The 20,188-nt window shown below is 36.0% G+C and overlaps 1 protein-coding gene and 1 pseudogene across 1 annotated transcript; one reads left to right on the top strand and one right to left on the bottom strand.

Annotated features, from left to right (window-relative positions):
* Window positions 1–303: 303 nt before the first annotated feature.
* LOC143632474 (oxoglutarate-dependent flavonoid 7-O-demethylase 1-like) lies at window positions 304–4,043 on the top strand. The gene is made up of 4 exons (XM_077100989.1): window positions 304–642; window positions 1,081–1,328; window positions 3,650–3,719; window positions 3,783–4,043. Exons 1-4 carry the CDS (start codon window positions 406–408, stop codon window positions 4,041–4,043), a joined length of 816 nt encoding a protein of 271 aa, XP_076957104.1. The 5' UTR covers window positions 304–405.
* A 9,010-nt stretch (window positions 4,044–13,053) lies between these two features.
* Window positions 13,054–16,493, bottom strand: LOC143632473 (4-hydroxy-3-methylbut-2-enyl diphosphate reductase, chloroplastic-like; annotated as a pseudogene).
* Between the last annotated feature and the right edge of the window lie 3,695 nt (window positions 16,494–20,188).

The following is a 20,188-nucleotide window of genomic DNA, read 5'->3' as shown; positions in this document are numbered from 1 at the left end:
TACTATTTTAGGCCATTCAAATTGAATATCCTATATTGAACATTTGTACTCATTGCTGTATATGGATGCTTGATTAATTATGTAGTTCAGAAAAGAGAAGCTTTTGTGGACCAAAAAGCAATGGCGTGAATGAATATAGGAAATATACATAAATTATTGAAATCCGGCGATAGTTAACTTTTAATTTGAAAGTTCTCATAAAAATAAATAATTTTCCTAACGTGACAGATTGAGCATGTCCCATGCAACAACTATTCTCACATGTGAAATGTGGTTACATTATATTCATTTAAGATTTTTTTCTCTATTTAAAGCACAATCAGAGAGACTTTTTTATAGGTTGTGGAACAAACAATAATTTATCCTTTCACAAGATTCTCATTTGTAGCATACACATATTCTGAAATGGTTTTTTCAAAAAGCCAGGGGAATGTTCAAGAGCTTGCAAAAGAACTCAAATTGGAGGTGCCTCATTGCTACGTTCAAGAACATCGAGAACCCACCTTTGTCTCTAACAGTCGTTCGCCTTTGTTTTCTATCCCACTCGTTGACATGAATGATATCATTAAGATACTAGGATCCAATGATAAGGATCAATTGAAAAACCTATGTACTACATGCCAAGAATGGGGAATCTTTCAGGTTAGGTATCTTTATGCAGCTGAGTTAAGTAATTAACTATTTGTTTTACAGGTTTAGGATTCAACTAAGTACTTTTAGTAGGTTTTTTTTTTTTGGTGAAAGTTCATAGACTTCTAGACAGTTAGCTACCCATGCAAATGCAAGTCTAGGCAATTGTTTTGGGCGTTGGTTTGCTTGTGTGATAATTAAGCTAACTCTACAAACATTTTCTACCCAACATAAACGGTCTCATAAGTTTTTCACCAAACTAATGGAGTTCGCATGCCACCAGCTGAACTTGCCGAGTTCGTTTCCACGGGTGGTTCAACTTGAAAGCAAAAATAATTAATTAGCCAAATCCTAAATCCTATACTAATTGAAAATATTCAAAATTTAGGTTCAGTCTACATATTATTTCTTTCTAAATAATATATTGATGAAATTAGTAATTACATGTAGTTGGTGAACCATGGAGTTGACAAAATGTTGGTGAAGAAAATGAAAGAAGAGGTGGTAAAGTTTTTCAACACGCCAGCGGAACAGAAGCTCAAGTACAAGCTGATGCCAGGTGACCATCAAGGGTACGGTCAAACCCCGGTCCATTCTCAAGATCAGAAAATTGACTGGGCTGATCGCTTCTATATGATCACTAATCCCGTTCACAGAAGAAAATCTAATCTACTTCCAGAGTTCCCAACAACACTAAGGTCTTTCTATTATTCTTTTCTAGTCTTGATTTTAATTTCAAATTTTTTACGGAACAAAACACGATTAATTTGCATGAGAGTTTGAACTTGAAAATGAAAAAAAAAAACATGATTAGTTACAATCGGTTTTACATTATACATAATTTCTACAAACACGAGATGTACAAGTGATCATAACTATAAACAAACACTATACATAATTTGTACATAAAATTAAAAGATATAGAACGGCTGGTAGTTGACGGTGGTGGCTAGAGCTTACAAGCATGGGTTGCCGGAGCTTACAAACACAACTTGCCAGAGCTTGATCAAGCATATATGACTTGTCAAGGCTTGAGTTTTCAGCAGTACGATGGTGGTTGTCGGTGTTAAAGAGTTAAAGGTCCAATTTTTTATAGTGTATGCATCGAACAAAATTAAGGTTATTAAAAATTAATGAGTTTAAACAAAATAATAGATAATTAAATCAAGAGACTAGATTATATTTAGAATGCATTAAGATATTTCAAAATTTTGGATTTGAAAAAAAAAAATTGAACTAGGTATTAAAAAACATGAAACAAAACCAAAACCTCAAGAAAAGGAATGTTACAAAAAAAAAAGAAAGAAAGGATTAACCACCACATGCATCACATGTCGTTTTTTGTTTTTAATTTATAGCAAAACAAAATGGGGGTTTGGGGTTGTATTCGGCAGTAAAGGCTTCCTTACCCATTAAGAATGGGGGTTTGGGGTTGTATTCAGCAGTAGAGGCTTCCTCTTATTCGTTTGTGGCCTCGAGAGCCCAATCGTGGATGCTTCAGGATCACATTTTGCGAGACAGTGGTATATGTGAGATGGATTCTGATTATTCTTGTGCTCTGGCTTGTCTTCGTGACATGATTCCAAGCTTCGATTTTAATAGTTTCTCTAACAAAAAGACCGCCCCCTCTAAAGCCCAGCATGCATTGGCGAGCACTCTTTTTAGTAAAATTGTTCACGACATGGAGTCACACTTTAACATGACAAGCAGACAAAAAGCCATTTTTGAGTGTCTACAAGCACCACATGCTCAAGATTTTCTTCTTGCTATCCCTATAGATGGGTTAGGCCATCATATGTCTCCAGTGGAGTATCGTAGTATCCTTAAGTATCGCCTTATGATTCCTCTATTTCCGGTTGATGAGATATGTCATGTTTGTCGTAAAGCGTGTTTAGACTCATATGGGGAGCACGCGGTGCACTATAATGAGCTCCCGGGGTTCAAGTACCGACACGATCTGGTTAGGGATGTGCTCTTTGATATATTCAAGCGAGCTGGAATTTCTGTTAAGAAACAAGCACCTGTGAATTTCCTGACTGACCAGTCGGAGAGAAGATCATCTCTTCGACCGGCTGACATTTTGGTGTTTGGATGGATAGGAGGGAAGCACGTGTGTGTGGATATAATAGGGGTTTCTCCTTTGGTGGGCTTAGGGAGTAGTGGTTTCACGGTCGGTCAAGCCGCATTAAAAGCTGCTTCAGGTAAGGTGGCAAAACATGAAAAGGCGTGTCTTGACAACCAACATGTATTTATTCCTTTTGCTTTTGACACTTTTGGTTTCCTCGCGCCTGAAGCTGTGGAGCTACTTACCCGTGTTCAGCGGGTCATGCATAGTAATGTTATGACTCCAAGATCAGCAAATATAGTTTTTAAAAGATTGAGTTTTGCGATTCAAAAAGGGGGTAGCGGCGCAGCTTGTTGCCCGCTTGCCTTCTGTTTCGATGTAATCCAATATCTAGATTGCTAATAAAAAAAATTTATAGCAGAATTAAATAATACTTAATAGTATAAAAATAAACACATACTAGAGATTTTTTTCTTCCATGTTTTTCCAAAACACATCAAAGTTTATCTTGAAAATTTGTCATGAATATGAAAATAAAGTTGTTTAAAAAGTTCACACTTCGAGACTCGCTTGAAATGACTTTGTTTGTAAACAAGCTCGAGCCTGAGCCAAGTTAAGTCGGTAATTAGTATCTCGCTTATTTCTTTTTGAAAACTAAACGGGCAACTTGAGCCTTTTACTAGCCTTAACTCATTAAGATAAACAAGCTGAACGAGTTGGTTCGTTTATCTTTGACCTTGAGCCCCACCTTCAAACGGCCGCTCGAAGAATCCTCAAATAGTTGTTCCATGCAACCTCAAATAGCCTTTTAAAACAGGGTGAGATTAGATTGTAATTTGTAAGTGTCGTGTGTATGTGAGGCCTCATACGAAAATGTGTAAGCTTTAATTTCATCCAAGTCAAAAGCACTCATCTATCTTCTTTCAATATTGATGAATGCGTAAATTCTTTTAGGTGCTCAAATTACCAGTTTCACTGTTTGTATTCATTATTCTCATGCACATGTTTATGTATGTATTCCCATGTATGCTTGCTTGTACTTGATCAAAGTGGTAGCATAATTTATTTTTAATATTGAGGGTTGTAGATAATGAGCAATGGCGTCTACAACAGCATCGAGGATAGGGCGACAGTTAATTCAGTGAAAGAGAGGATTTCATTAGCCATGTTCTTCAACCCAAAGCTTGAATCAGATGTTGGTCCTGCAAAGAGTCTCCTAACAAACACAGGAAACCCACCCTTGTATAAAACACTTGTAACGGAACAGTACCTCAAAGACTTCTTCTCGCGCAAGCTCAACGGGAAGGCATTTCTAGAGAAAATAAAGATTAAAAATGGTGAAACTTGATCGAGTATTCCAGCCTTTTGTTGGTTTTATAGTTGAAACTATTCAAATAGTAAATGTTGGAGTTAGTCGCTTAATTAGCCGACTTTAATGTAGGCTGCTATACATGTTTGTTTGATTATTTCTGGTTATTTCTTTTTCTATGTGATGCTTATTTAAACAATAGTGTATCAATAAATTTAGCGACGATCGTGTACGGGGCTAATATTTGTGACTTGCGTTATTAATATGACGAAACCTGTTAAATACATTATGGTCAAGCAAATAAAGTGGGCGTGAAAACCAGATACGAGACGAGAGCTTCGGTGCATGAGTTTAGCTTTAGCGGGAGAAGATCTTCTAGAAGCTATGTTAGGCTATAAATATGACATTTTGTTGTCTTTTATGGGTGTGTTCTTATGGTGTAAATCACCCACCCAAGGGGAGCTCACCTTGGATGGGGTCGGTTCGTTCGTTTATTATAAATCTTTTAACCGATTACAGAGTCGTTCACTATACTTATTATCTTTATTTTTTTTTGTTCGATCGTATGATTTATAGCATTCGTCTCTCACGATTATCAAGAACAAAGCTGTTCGTTGTCGGATCAGGTATTGGGACCTACAGATGGTATCAGAGCGGGTTTGAATCAACTGATTCAACTTTGTTCTTGCTATTCGAGTTCTATTTCTGCGATTACCTGAACCGAGACGTTAATTTCTTGGAAACCCATTAAAGTTTTGAAAATAAAGTTTGAAGATCTTAGAAATAAAAGTTGGACATAATCGTGTTAGGAGTTCGTCTTTGTAGATCTGGCATTTCGGGACCTGTCCGTTATGCGCCGAAATTCCGAGGAGCCTAAGGTTTTTCTCCGGCGACGATTCCAGAGATTGGAGATGTAAAAATCAAACTTTGATATTCAGTTTGGTGAGTGTCGGCTATTTCTGATTGTTGCAACTATAGGATGAAGAATGCGGCTGTAGTGCCGGATTAAAGTTTTCTGGCGGACGGTTGTCGGTGACCCTATACCGTGGTTAGGGGAGAACTGGGCCATTGGCGGCATTGGCCGTGGAGGTGGGAGTGGTGGCGGTGGCCATTGGTGACGGAGGAGTGAAGGAGAATTAGGGTTTGCTCCGCCGTGGATGACAGCGGATGATGGTGAGATCACTACGAATCGACACCGTTGGAAACAACACCATCCTCATCCGTTTGATTAACAATAGAAAAGGCACAAGTGAGAGAATGCAACCACTGGTGTTTGAGTTCATCAGTAGAAGCCCCCTTAGTTACCGCTAGTGTTTTAATTTTGAAACTATTAGTGGAACATAATAATTTTAAGGTATATTGGTTTTTAATGATCCCAACTATTTATTTTTCGTCACTGCTGGTCTCAACTAATGAATTGGCTACTGATGGTCCCAATGTGACATTTGTCAATTTCGGGTTATTTTATACTTGTATTCTTAATGTAAACCCGACCCGTTTTGTATCTCGAACCTTTCGATATTATCAAAATGATGAATTGTATGTTAAATATTTGTTTTATAGTTGTTGGATAAAAAAAACACCCTTTTCGGTTCTTAAAATTCCCCGAAAACGCTCAAAACGAACTCCAGGGACTAAAACTACCAAAATGGAGATTTGAAGGACCCATTTGTAGTTTGTGCTTTCTTGGGTCTATAACCAACCCATTTTCATGAAAGACCCATTCAACTTACCCTATATATACACACCCATCTTCTTCATTTGTGCTTGCTCATTTCTTCATTTCTCTCTCAAATTCTTGAATTATAAGGTTGTTCTTCATAAGCTAATCTTTCATTTTAACTAACTTCTCAATACTTAAAGCTTGATGTTACAACATATATATAATATACACTCCTTGTTTACCTTCGGTCTTTCATTTCTCAGGTCTCGGCCGGTTGAAATGTCGGACTAGTAAGGCAAGGTTACATGGAGGACTTTGTAGTCCTTGTTTATATATTTAACAAATCTAACCATATAACTTGTTATACTTGCTTAAATTCTACATATTTTAGTTTATTTTTCATATTTGTCAAGTTCCATGGTATTGGGTATGTGGTGACTAGCCTCGGTTTCATCCCGAGTTGAGAACCGAACCAAAAACCGAACTTTTGTTTAAAAGCATTATTGTTAACTTTTTGAATGTAAAACTTGAGTATTATAATCTATAAGTTATTTTACAAGTTCCATGGTAATTGGGTATGTGGTAACCATCCTCGGTCTTATTCCGAGTCAAGGACCGAACCAAAAACCGAACTTTTGTTTAAAAGCTTTATTGTTAACTTTTTGAATGTAAAACTTGAGTATTATTATTTATAAGTTATTTTACAAGTTCCATGGTAATTGGGTATGTGGTAACCATCCTCGGTCTTATTCCGAGTCAAGGACCGAACCAAAAACCGAACTAAACCGAGTTCACTCGCTTAAGACACACAAGTGTGTTTTTAGCCACCAAAACTCATATTTTTCTTCAAGATTATATTTTAAATCAATTTTAGTTAATTTCTAAACATACTTGGCATGTCGGTAACCAACTTGATCTTATAACAAGTTCGAACCGATAAGGTCGTATACTCGCTTAACGAACGTTAAGGTTCTTCACAATAGAACTACATACTTGGTTAAGTCTATTTTGATTTTATTGAGTTATCTCATAACATTTATTATTTTGGGAAGTTAACTGTGAGCTTGGTCAATTATCAAGTCTCGAACCGACAAACCCGAACACTCGTTTAAACCTCGTTTTGGTATTCTTATAACCAAGGGTTTTGCAATATCGCATTTTAACCCACATTATTACTTAACATAGGTTGAGTAAAAAAAGAAAAAAACTAATGAATAGAATACCGAGACCCGGTTTCGAGTAAACTTATTTTACAAAACTCGTTTCTTTAATTTCTCAAATATTTACATTTTAAATCCTAAACTTGATTTATTTACTTTATTTGTCATGTATTTTATTTTAAACCCTTCCAAGACTACCTACTAACACGAGACCCGTTTAATATAGGTCTTGCTCGTTAAACCGATCTCTCCGATTATTCACGACACTATCTTTCAAGTTACTTGTTAATGTGAGTACTTTTTCATCCCCCGTTTTCCATCTTTCGTTTTGGGGTGGCATTGCATACTTATTCAAATTCAAATGATTTATACTTGAGTCTTAAACCACAACACGTATTGTATATGTTTGCTTAAATAAATGCTCGATTTGGTGTTATATGCTTTACATGATTATGTGCAAATTCTTAAATGCTAAGGCGGGTAGCCTCATCAAAGTATGATCATACGTTAATTCCGAGTGTATATGGTATCCCCATATAGAAAGGTGTCGTAAATGTATTCTTATTGACGATTTCATTATTGTCGTCAATGTATTCTTATTGACGGTTCGTCAATGTATTCTTATTGACGGTTTTATTATCTAAATTGTTGCTATTATTTATTGTTTTCATATACTAGTTGTGGATTTCATACTATATACTTATTGTCCAAAACTATGAAAATTGCTCACCAACCTTCGTGTTGACAAACTCTATTTTATGCAATGTTACAGGTTTGATGTTAGCTTGATTGGATTACTTGAAGAAACTTATTATCTTGGCTTTAGGATATTAGAAAATAAAAGAACAAGTTATTTATTTATCTATCTATTTGGCATTTTGTATGAACAATTGTTGTGTTATTTATGATGATATGGATTTAAATGAGTTGTTTAAATATTGTAACTTTATAGTGTCATTGTGCAATGAGCAATCATGTCGCGCCTCGACGTTTCCGCCTTCATTGGTCGGGGTGTGACATTGATCGCCTTGTCAACCTCTTGGTTGCATGTGTTTGTCATGGCAGCTAGGGATCGAGTGGTTGCTATGATACCCTTGATAGGGTTAGAGACTTGAAGAAGAAGAATGCTGTGATTTATTAGAAGAATTAACTCAAAACAATCGGCTAACTTTTATTCATGATACAATATTTATTATATAATCAAACAAAAATACTAAAAACCTCCCCTTCTACTAACCATAAAAGACCCAATACGTACCCAGACTTGAAAATAATAACCAAACATATATATAAAAAAATAATATCATATCAACAAGGGCCCGATCTAGAAGAAAGTCCCGTAAGCCGGCCCAATGCCAAGATCGAGTTCAAATTCCGGGGTCCAACTGGGTAATTAAAAGATTTGTTGGTTTTGAAGATTAATCAAAGATATGGAAGAATCTCTATCAAGATTATCAATATTTTTCTTTTGCTGCAAGTTATTGTTGAATTTCAAATCGTTTCCTAGTGTGTTTTTGTTTTCCTTGTTACCTTTATATATTATGAAAGTTTGTTGTGTTTTAATCAGAGAATTTTTATTTTAAGTTTATTTTCTCTTCTTCTCTTATGTTTTTGGAAGATTAACGGTTGTCTCGAATAAACCGTGTCACACAACCTATCAATCAATTCAACAAGCATACTATTAGTATACTTTAAAATTATGTTTACTAGTCGTATACCGTGTTATACCGATAGTATTGTTTTAGGCTATTTCAAAACTGTATAGCCTATTTCTAACCATCCAGTTCAATTTTTTCTTTTTTTTTCTTACGATTTTTTCCAATAAACCTTTAACTATACCGTTTGTTTCGGTTTCAAAATTTTCAAACTGACCAGTAATAATAACATCAAAACGTTATCTAAAATGATAAACAAACTAAAACATGCTAGAATGGTAAAAGTAAAAAAGCATAGTATAATGATAAAATTCAAACATAGTACCCTAATACATCATAGAACGAAAATTAAACCTAGTAGCATAAACACACTAAATAACGATAGCAGGTCGATTTGACTAACGCTGAACAGGGTTTAAATGTATTATAATGGAGCAACCTTAAAACAACGTAGGATCTTGAGGCACCGGTATTCTAATCGAACAGCCTTGTACGTGCGGCCTTTGAAGGTGGGTCATACCTCTCTAAAAATTTATTTAGTAGATCATCCCATGTGGTGATAGAACCATGCGAAAACAATTCTAGCTACTTCCCACAAGTGAAAAGGAAATAGACATAAAGCGATGGCATCCTCCAACACGTTATTTAGATGAAACATGCTACAAATCCTGCTACAATGAGTCGTATGTGAATGTGGATCTCCTTCCTCCAAACCATGAAAGTTGACAAAATGAGCAATTGTATTCAGAACATGTGACGGTAATTGCCAGTTTTGTTGTTGATCGTCGCGCACGTAATGCTCGATCTTGCTCCTGCATTAGTTGGCCATGCTCAGTCGACAACGGTCCTCCACTCCTCCTTACTGGTAATGCATCTCCCATCTCGCTCGCAGATTTGGACGAAGAACTAGAAAAATCAAGTGAAGTAGAAATACTTCTTGTGATGAGTGTGGAGGTAGGGTCCTAAATACCTGGTACGACCTTTTACTTATTGCTTTTATATTATATTTGTTATGTTATTATTGTTTACTAACTAATGCCCAATGGGCTGGGGGTTGTGGAGGTAACCCCTGACCGGGCTTGGCCCAATAAGGTTAGGGTTTCATGATGGTAGCCATGAAGTTCCTATATAAGGGGTCTTCATCTCTCATTTTGGGGGATCCTCTTCTTGAACACTTAGGGTATGTTTGGTATGCGATGATGAAATGAGTGAGAGAATGAAATGAACGGATGAATGTAATGGACAAGGGAATGAAATGGATCATAATCATTCCATTACCATGTTTGATTACCCATTGGGAATGAAATATATCATTACATTTTGTTATTTTGAATGCAGAAAAAGACAAAATAAAGAAATACAATTGATAAAAAATAAAAAAAAATCTCGTTCTTCAAAATAATTTTGTTTTACCAATTTTCAAAACATTATCCAATTAATATATATAATAAATTAAACATGTTTTGTAATTTATATAAACAAATATCAGTATATCAAGATATAGAATGATATAAACAAATCACAGTGAAACTAGAAGAAAATTTTATTAAACATGTTTTCTATTGTTATGTTTTGTTAATAGAATTATGAAATCATTGTTTAAAAGCAATATAAAGAATTAACATGAAAATAAGTTAGGAAATGAAAAAAAAAACATGGTGGATGGGAGGAATGAAAATAGCTATTTTTAGAAGGAAAACAATTCCTTTGGTAATGACCTATTCCTTTCCGGTTGTCAACCAAACATACCTAATTTCATTACGTTCGAATGAACCATTCCATTTCATCCTTTATTATCCCATACCAAACGCTACCTTGGCCTCCACATATATTTTTGTGTCTGTAAACAAGAGGAAACTCTTAGCAGTCACCTCCACACCCCCCATATTTCCATGGCAGATCTCGAGCTACCGGAGAAGAAGACGAAGTCGTGGTTCGTTCATCTCGAAGACCGGGGAACATCGTCTTGGATCAGGTCAGATTCATTTCGTGTTTTCTTCAATGAGCTCTGAATTCCTACACGGAGTACTCTCTTAGGATCTTCAACAGCAGCAAACTCCGGCGGTCCTAATGAACGAGTGTTGTGCATACACTGACAATAAACAAAAAGAAGTTAAATCAAGCTTAACAAACTAAAATACCAAAAATAAAGAAAAGAAAAGCTAAACTCCCGATTTGGGTTGTTTTCAAAACCACCAATAGCCGTATCCTGGTAACGAAGCCAAGAACTTGATGTGAACAAAACGTATATATAAATAAGAACTGATCACAAGCTAAGTATTATACAAATGAAAAACTAAACTATGCTTCACATAACATCGGCAAGTGTACCGGTCGCGTAGTAGCATAGTTATCTTTGTAAATTTCTATTGGTAACTATGTTTCTGTTGATTTTGATCATCGTGGTTTTTCTAGTGACAAAGTACCCAAGACGAAAGATAATTTCAAGCCATGGTAGTTCAAGTCGTCTCTACCCACTCACCTATCCTGCCATACATGGTTGTCAGACTCTCCCCTAAGCTTTCGTAATCCCCGATTAATCACTAGTCCCTACCTAACCGATTAGTTGCCGATTAATTGCTATATGATCAAACTCGGTCAAAATTGAAAAGTTTATACATAAAATTTGGTACATATTTGTATTTTTAGAAACTACATATAAATTTCAATCAAATTAAGTGTAATTAATCACTACTCCCTACCCTACTATCCGACTAGTGCCTAGTGAGTTCTGCAACATTGTTGCCATGCCAGCCGATGAATCCATTGCTTTTGCTTCCACACGCGTGTCATTACTATTTAGGCCACCTCGGATTTTCTGTTTTAAATTATCTTGTTTCCAATAAATTTATTCTAGTAACAGGCGTGCTGATTGCTAAGATACTAGTTTGTCATTCTTGTACTATTTTGTGTTTTGATATTATGCGTTGTGACTAGTGGGCATCACTTATCGTTAGTAAACAAGTTACATATACTACATTGTCCTCATGGATGACTTCACCCATACACTTGGGTGTTTCCCCTTAAATTCAAATTCGAAACATTCACGAAGTTCACCAGCATTCACATTTATAGTATAACCCAATTTAAAACCACAATATAACCCAATTTAAAACACGTTATAAAACCATTCCAATACGATTTGCGGGGTAAATTAAATAACCATAACTTTAATGGAAATCATGGAGTTACCGGATGCTTTCTAGTGGAAACGCATGCAAAACTTAAAAAAGAGTAGGGTTTTAATACTTGGCCATGATCTTGAGTTCTTGACTTGTTAAGTAACTTGGTGATTATATCTGCCTTTTGGGCCACTGCAGGCCCATCAGTACAGCCTGATGGGCTTATGTTTAGGTTGGGTCTAGACGTAATGCAAAACAACAATAACAAGTTGTCAAGTTTCAAGTTTGTAATAACAAATCAATTAAATTAAATTAAACTATCCAAGGCCTATAAAATTCATTCGGTGATTTATACGAATAGTTAATGAAAAAATAAATTAATTTATTTTATTTAAGTAAAAGGAATCCAACACCTGTCAATGGTGGATTGTCCAAAAATGATATGAAATTAAGAAAAAAACAATTAAAAGGATATTGTCATCTTCAGTTCTTCATATTCAAATTTCACCTCAATGGAATCCAAACCCAACTTAAAAATAAGTTCCAATAATTACTAGCATTCCCGTAATATAATATATTCACTACAATAAAAAGCCATTTAATGGCACACATAAAGTGTCACAAGAAACCAAAGAAGTGTCACTAAAGAATCTTGTTGGAATGAGTGACACACAAAAAAGGTATCACTAGAAGTGCTACCACTAAAGCCTTTTAGTGGCACTTTTTTCGTCTGCCACTACTAACTTTTAGGCTTTTAGTAGCACTTTTTTCCGTATGCGATTAAAACATTTTGAACTTTAGTGGCATTTTTTTCCGTATGCCATTGAAAATATTTTGGACTTTTAGTGACACTTTTTTCATCTACCACTATAAACGTTTGGGCTTTTAGTGGGACTTTTTACCGCATGCCATTAAATACATTTGGAACTTTTAGTGGTATTTTTTTCTATATGTCACAAAAACATTTTGGACTTTTAGTGGCATTTTTTTCGTATGCAATTAAAAACATTTTGTACAAGTGGCACTTTTTCGTTTGCTACTACAAGCTTTTGGACGTTAATGGCACTTTTTATTTCTACCATTAAAAACTTTCGGGTATAGTGACACTTTTTTGTCCACCACAACAAACCTTCAGTCTTTAATGACACTTTTTTGTCTGCCACTACAAACTTTTGAGCTTTAATGGCTTTTTTTTTACCGCCACCACAAATTTTTGGTATCTTAGTGACACCTTTTAACAATATAAAATAAAAATAAAACCCTTAAATATATAAATCACAATTTCTTTACCACAATTTAAAGTTCGATCGCATTCTAAACACATACCAAATCACATTCCAAATGCATATTAAATGCCTAACTCTTCAAGTCAAAATATCAATCATATAAAAAGGAAAATAACAAATATTTGAATAAAAACTAGAAACTTAAATGAAAATTTTCATGCAATTAACCTCTTTCACCATCTTCAATCTTCATGCAAGGTACCTAATAAAAAAAAAATTTCAACATAAGATCCATCTTTATCACTAATTTATACATAGTATTATACATAGTATCTTGTCACTCCTAAAAATGATATAATATCTTAAATGAAGATCATAATGGTAGCAATTTTAACCCTCGTTTACTTGTGTATGGATTTTTTCTGGTTACATATTAGGATTAATTTCATATATGTCCCGTCAAAAGTTCAATAGTTATCATATTTACCACTTTTAAACACCAAAATTTTCATAATTACACCTTCTACAGTAATGAATAAATTAGTGTATTGTTTTAGGTCTTACGGGTCAACTCGGTAAAGAAAAAGCTACATAGAAAGTGGGTCAACTTGTTTTATGGCTAACATGTCAATGTATTAAGGAAAGTTAGGTACTTTACTTATTTTGTAATAATATCTTTTTGTCTTTTAGTCTATGGTAATCCGACACATATCAATAGTCAGTTAAATACCTACTACCCGCCCACCCATTGTTTAAAAGAAGCACTTACTTGAGTAGCACCACAGATGGTGTTGAAACTTATGAAGTGTTTAGTGGCATTTTCCACTCCATATTTACTCATCACGGTCCTCTTGACTAATTTCCTTGCAAAATTTACGAAAGGAAAAAGTAGGCATCAAAAATTGTAATTTCTGGACAATTATTATAATAAATCAAAGACAACGACACTAACCAATTTCCTTCGTTTCCCCTTTAACATTGTAGTTTGGTTTGCTACACCAGTTTTGATCAGTGCCGGGATCAAAAACCCTTGAAAACTGCATATTTAAATTTCTGCAAGTATGCAAAAAGTTAGAAGTGTGTAGATATTTAAAACATAAACAAGAAATCAATATTATATAGATTTTAAGAGAGTATAGTGTATACCTCTGAAAATGCTTCTTTTGTAGAACTAGATCCGTTAAGTTTTACCACAAGGATGTAATCACACACATATGTCGTCTAGGTGGCATAGGAAATAAAACCCTTTAGAAGAATATAAAAGAGGAAAAACCAAAGAAATGAACACTAGTAAACATACACACTAATAAACATGCCTCATCCATGTTCTTAGCAATGACATACTTTCCTGCAAAAGATGAGGCTGCCATGAATTATAGAAGTATAATCCCCCTTTTTATGTTTTTCAACCGAAGTCCACACCTTGTATACCAAACAGAAAGTTTATAATAATATGAGAGCATTAGATAAGATAAAGCCATAAAATTAACTAAATAATATGAGAATATTACATTAGATAACCTAAGGGCATGTTGTATCAACGACATCAAATTGTTTCTCTCCGTTCTCAACGGGAATGTCTTTAACCTCCATCTCCTCTAGCATCTATGATAAACAAGTCAAGTTTTACTAAATCTGACACAATATATTAGAATTGCAAATCAAGGCTAAATAGTGATTTTCATAAGCAGAACGATATAATCAGCTTATTGAACTGCACGCTCAACACCCCAGCAAAAGCCATAAGCTTCTGCAAGCTTTATAGTAACATTTCCCCAAGTGCACTCATTGTTATTCTCCTTCAGTGTCTTTATTATGTCACCTGGTCGTATTCAAACACACTAGTAAATCAATAAACACCAATTCTGTTAATCTCAGACAAAAAAGCAGATATAATAAACTGAATTCTGCAAATCTATCAATTTAGACAAATTTATCTATCAAATACTCGTACATGCAGTATAAGCAGGCAATAAGATCGATAAACCTAAACTTCAATCTCATTGTAAATCGAAACAATCTATATGAATCAATCATACCCAACAAGCTATCACAGTTCAATTAATCTAAAATTTATTCGAACACGCAATATGAGCAGCCAATACAATCAATAAACCTAAATTTTGATCTCAATGTAAATCAATAAAATCCAAAGCTATCACAATTCAATTTCTCTATCAATTACTGGTATATGCAATATATACAACCGATTAGATCAATAAACCTAAATTTCAATCTAACAGTAAACCGATACAATCCGTACTAATCAATCCTACCTAACAACCTCTCGTAGCTCAATCTATCTAACTGATTAGATCGATAAACCTAAACTTCAATATAACAATAAATCAATACAATCCGAAGCTATCACAGCTCAATTTATCAATCAATTACTCTACATGCTGTATAACTGGATAAGCAGCTGATTAGATTGATAATTTTAATCTCAATCTCACCGTAAATGGATACAATCAAACTAAACACTTACTCGTATACTCCTGATTCATGAGATCGAGAGTCTCCTTCTTATGTCCAAATCCTTTCCTGTTATAATTATCGCTTCTCGTCAATTTATGCCGGAACACCTTCGCGTCAAACTCAGCACCTCCGGTAACCGCTGAAGAAGATGAGTAGAGTAGAAACCCTAGAAGAAGATGCCATTGATGTGATTTGTGAAGCCTAGCTTTCTCTCTCTAAAGCGACGAGTGTTTTTTATCGCATTTGATGTGTTTGGTGGATAGGGGAATTGGCCAATGTTACGTCGTTGGTTTTGATTTTATTTTTATTTTTTGACTTTTTTTATTTTGAAAAATAAGAGTGTTTTGGTCAAATATTAATAACAATGATTTCGTAAACAAATTAGTAATCGGGACCAGGTACTTGTATGAAATGAACGTAAAAGTGCTTGAACACGAGGATTTGTTGCGAGGAAAAAACCCGTTATCCTTAGGATAACAAGCAAAAAACCCCGGGCGGTGAAAACTATCACCACCGGTTTATTAATAATAAAGGTGATTTCAATTGTGGAGCTCAAACTTGATCGTGATTACAAAGAATGCGAGTACTAATAAGTTCTCGAGTGCTAGAGTGTGTGTAATGATCCGGTTTTGAGCTCTATTTATCCCAAAATAAAACTAACAAGAAGTCCTATATTTAAGGAAACTCTTAGACTAAATCAATTAGCCGTTAATTCCGTTAGATAGCATGTTTCCTTAGTCGCCACGCTCTAATAACAGTAAGTGCGAGTTCTTAGGAGATCAAGCAATGGCCTTTGACCTGGTAAACATAGAAAGTAGCAAATATCGTGTTAGTTATATAATGTAATTAGGATACCAGTTACCTTTGAGGATACCGCATCCTGGATTCGTCCTGAATAAAATCTTTGCTGAGAATACAGAAAATCCGTGCCCTAACAATTGTCCCCAAATTTTAACAGCTGTAGATAGGCATTACAATTATAAAATTTTTGAATTTTGAATTTCAAATCTTTGCATGTGTGGTAGATTGTTGATACACGTTTCACTCATCCGTTCTTTGGGTAAACCCTAGGCCGGCCTTATAATTACTTTGGATAAATAACATTTCTATCCATCTTTCCTTCTATCCAGGTAAACTCTTTTTCTTCTTCTTTATATTCTGGAAATCATGAGTCCGAAGCTCCATGATTCTAGTATTGAGGATTTCATTTCCCAAAATCTTCTTGCCAACCCCGTGAATGAGATATGCACGTTCAATAATGATGATATTGCGAGCTTACAATCCCGAGGCTGCTTCCCTCCGGGAACCGTTTTCCGACCCTTTGATCCAGCTGTCTTGTCTGATCTTGTCTCTAAGACCTGGATTTGTTTTCCTTTTTTGCCGTTCAAGATCGGCTTTACTTACCCCTTTCCAACTTTTACCACGGAGTTTTTCATCAGAACTGGGCTTAGTTTTGTCTAAACCATGCCGATGGTTTGGAGGACATTGTTTGTCCTGGAGAGACTAATTGCCGATCCTGCTCTGGATCTTACCATTTCTGAGCTTGCCTCCGTCTATGACCTTTGTAGCCACGGCTCCTCAACATACCTTCTCAAAACCAGATCTGGTCGAAACCCACTAGTTTTGAAAAGCACCCAGAACAATGACTAATGGAAGTAGCAATTCTTCTTTGTTAGGAGAGACTCGCTTCCGAACCCCAAAAACCTTCCATACCTTTGGGTGACCAAAAGTAGGATACGTTGTCTTGAAACTGGATGTTGTTATTCTTGTGACTGATATGCTTTTATCTTGTCTTATTGCAGCCTTGAAGTTCTTCGAAATCGCTCTTCCTGGCAAGGAAACTGAGAGCAAGCTAAATTCTTTCTACCTCATAGACGAGGAAGAGAGAACGTTTCTTTTTCAGTCTGGTCTCCAAGAATCATCTTCGTCGGAGAGCTCCGTTATGTCTGGTAGGGGACATTGAAATGTTAGCATAAATATTTTAAGGATTAGGGATACTAACCTGTATACTCGTAGGTAAATTTGCTTCAACCTTTGCTTTGGACGACATTGACAACATGGTCTCTACTCGTAGCACCAAGAAGAAAGAAGCCGCTCCTGTCCCCCAGCCTAAACCCGAAGTCACTCGTGCTAAGACTTCGAAAAAGAGGAAGACCCATGATACCTACGATTCTTCTCCGACAGGAGATCTTGAATTTAACCAGGTATATTTTGTGTTTTATCCTTATATCCTGGAGATAACATATGTTGCGGTTATTATGATTTGTGTAGGGACTAGGATTGATATCCTCCAAATTCAATGATCTCCATTATGAGCTTCTTGAGGCTAACACTCGCATTGCTGAAATGTCGAAGATTGCTAATGCCAAATCCAGCCTTCTCGATAAGAAGACGAAAGAGATCGAGGACTTGAAGCATAAACTCTTGCTGGCCAAGAAGGAGCTAGTCCACCAAGAGGCGGATCATCTTGTGTAGATTCAGGAGGTTACTGAAGGAGCAAAGAAATCGGCTGTTGTCTCCATTTTCCAGTCCCAGCTGAGGATGGCTAAGGAGGCTAAGGATGCAGGGCTGGAGACTCCTTTTTGGGATGTGGCTGCTTGGGAGAGAGTCTTGGCCGAGCTTAATGGTGAGAATGTGGAGGATGTTGGTCCTAGTGGTACGGAGAAGTTTGTAGAGGAGGCTGTGGAAGTGGCGATCAAGGATGCAGTGGAGGCGGTTGGTGGCGAGGTGCAATTGGGAAGTGATGGCGGTAAAGAAAAAGTTTGAGCCCAATTTTTATGTGTTTGTGTTTGGTGTTGGGTTGTAATGGTTTTCGAACAATTTTTATTTTCCTGTCTTGAACAAGTAAGCTTAGGATAATAAGATACATGGGTGGAGGGATCTTGACTTTCCAAGACGAAGCCCATGTTATCTTGACTTTTGAACATCTGTCAATACTTGGGTGGAGGGATCTTGGCTTTTCAAGACGAAACCCGGGTGTTGCCTTTCTAATTTCCTGCACTTATGGTTAGTTAATAATATAACCTTTTGGCTTTAAGCATCGTGTTCAATATCTTGCAAGTGTTAGTTGGAATATCACATGTTTTTAATTTTCTGAAATAAGTTACTTCGAGGATAGTTTATTTTGAAAACATGTTTCTTGAATATTTATATTTTCAGAAAAAGTATCTTTTAAGACTTTAAAATATCCTGAGGATCATATATCCTGAACATAAAATACTTCTACGTTTTTAGAAAATATAATCAAAAGACTTATTAGGATAATATATCCTTGTGTCTTGTGTGAGTTATCACAATCAAAACAAAAAATCATACCTTGAAATATAAATTGAGTGATAGAACTAAGTGTAAGGAGTACCTTCGTGGAGATCATTTATAAATCTAGTTAGCTTACATATGATGTTCCCTATTGTTGAGCTTCTTGGAGTGTCATGTTTATGGGGTTTCAAAAACAACTTAGTAACCTTCATAGATTTAGCGATCTGTCAAGACAAAGTTAGATAATTATGGCGACAAGGCCTATTAACTGGCGATAAAGCCTTTTTACTGGCGACTAGGCCTTTACTTTAGAGACATGAAAATGTCTCAACTTGAGATAAAACTGGGGAAGGTCCCAAACGCATGGGCATGATTATGCCAAGACTTTAGATAACACGGACGTGTTATAAACCTTAGATAACATGAAAATGTTATAAACCATATGTGTGACACGTCTGCCACTTATCTTAAGGATTCGGTATATAGCCAACAACAGACGGATTGTCAGCTGGTCTGGTCAGCCTGCCACAAACTATACCCGAATCATCGTGCGCTCCAGACGTCGTTAGAAAGGTGAAGACCTTTAAACCTTTTGAGATATCCGGGATATCATATTCGTGCGCCCCTGGCGTTCGTTGGAAAGGTGAAGACCTTTAAACCTTGTGGGATATCAGGGATATCATATTCGTGTGGGAGGTGATCAGCCTCTGACTGTTTCGAGATAATGTATCCTTAGGATAACTTCGTCTAGAGGATACAAACATACCAGTTAAGTACACTAACAAAAATACGCCTTGAGATGGATAACATTCCAAGCCCTTGGTATAGGAACACCTTCCATAGTGATTAACATGTAGGCCCCTTTTCCTGCCTCTGAATCAATCAGGTAAGGACGTTCCCACTTTGGAGCTAGCTTTCTATCTGCTGGGTCAGTGGTATTCTGAAATGCTTTTCTTAATACCATGTCTCCTACTTGAAATCTTCGAATTCTGGTATTCTTGTTGTAGGACTTGGCTATTTTTTGTTGGTATGAAGTCATTCTGATTCTGACGAGATCTCTGAGTTCATCAATGGTATCCAGATCTTCGGTAAGATTTTTGTTGTTGGACTCAGTATCCTGGATGTTGTTTCTTGCTGTAGGGATCACCATCTCTGTTGGGATAACAACTTCGGCCCTAAACACCAAGGAGAAGGGTGTTTGTCCCGTTGCATTTTTTGAAGTGGTTCTATCGGCCCAAAGAACAAATGGTAGTTCTTCAGCCCATTTTCCCTTCTTGGACCCCAATTTCTTCTTCAGATTGTTGATGATGATCTTGTTACTGGATTCTGCTTGACCATTAGCTTGAGGATGTACTGGAGTTGAAGTCACAATCTTGATTCCCCAACTTTTGCAAAAGTTGGTTGTTCTTCTTCCGAAGAACTGTGATCCATTGTCGCAAACAATCTCTGCTGGGATACCAAATCTCGTCAGGATGTTGCGCTTGATGAATGAGATTACATCCTTTTCTTTAACTTGGACAAATGCCTCTGCTTCGATCCACTTGGAGAAGTAATCTGTCATGGCTAGCATGAAGACCTTTCCACCAGGAGCTTTGGGCAGCTTACCCACAATATCCATTCCC

Source organism: Bidens hawaiensis, unplaced genomic scaffold, assembly GCF_021521415.1.
Source record: "Bidens hawaiensis isolate Kalapana, Puna unplaced genomic scaffold, B.hawaiensis_p1.1 tig00006390_1, whole genome shotgun sequence".
NCBI lineage: Eukaryota > Viridiplantae > Streptophyta > Magnoliopsida > Asterales > Asteraceae > Bidens > Bidens hawaiensis.
The sequence above is the reverse complement of the archived record's forward strand: the minus strand, read 5'-3'. Positions and strand labels throughout refer to the sequence as shown.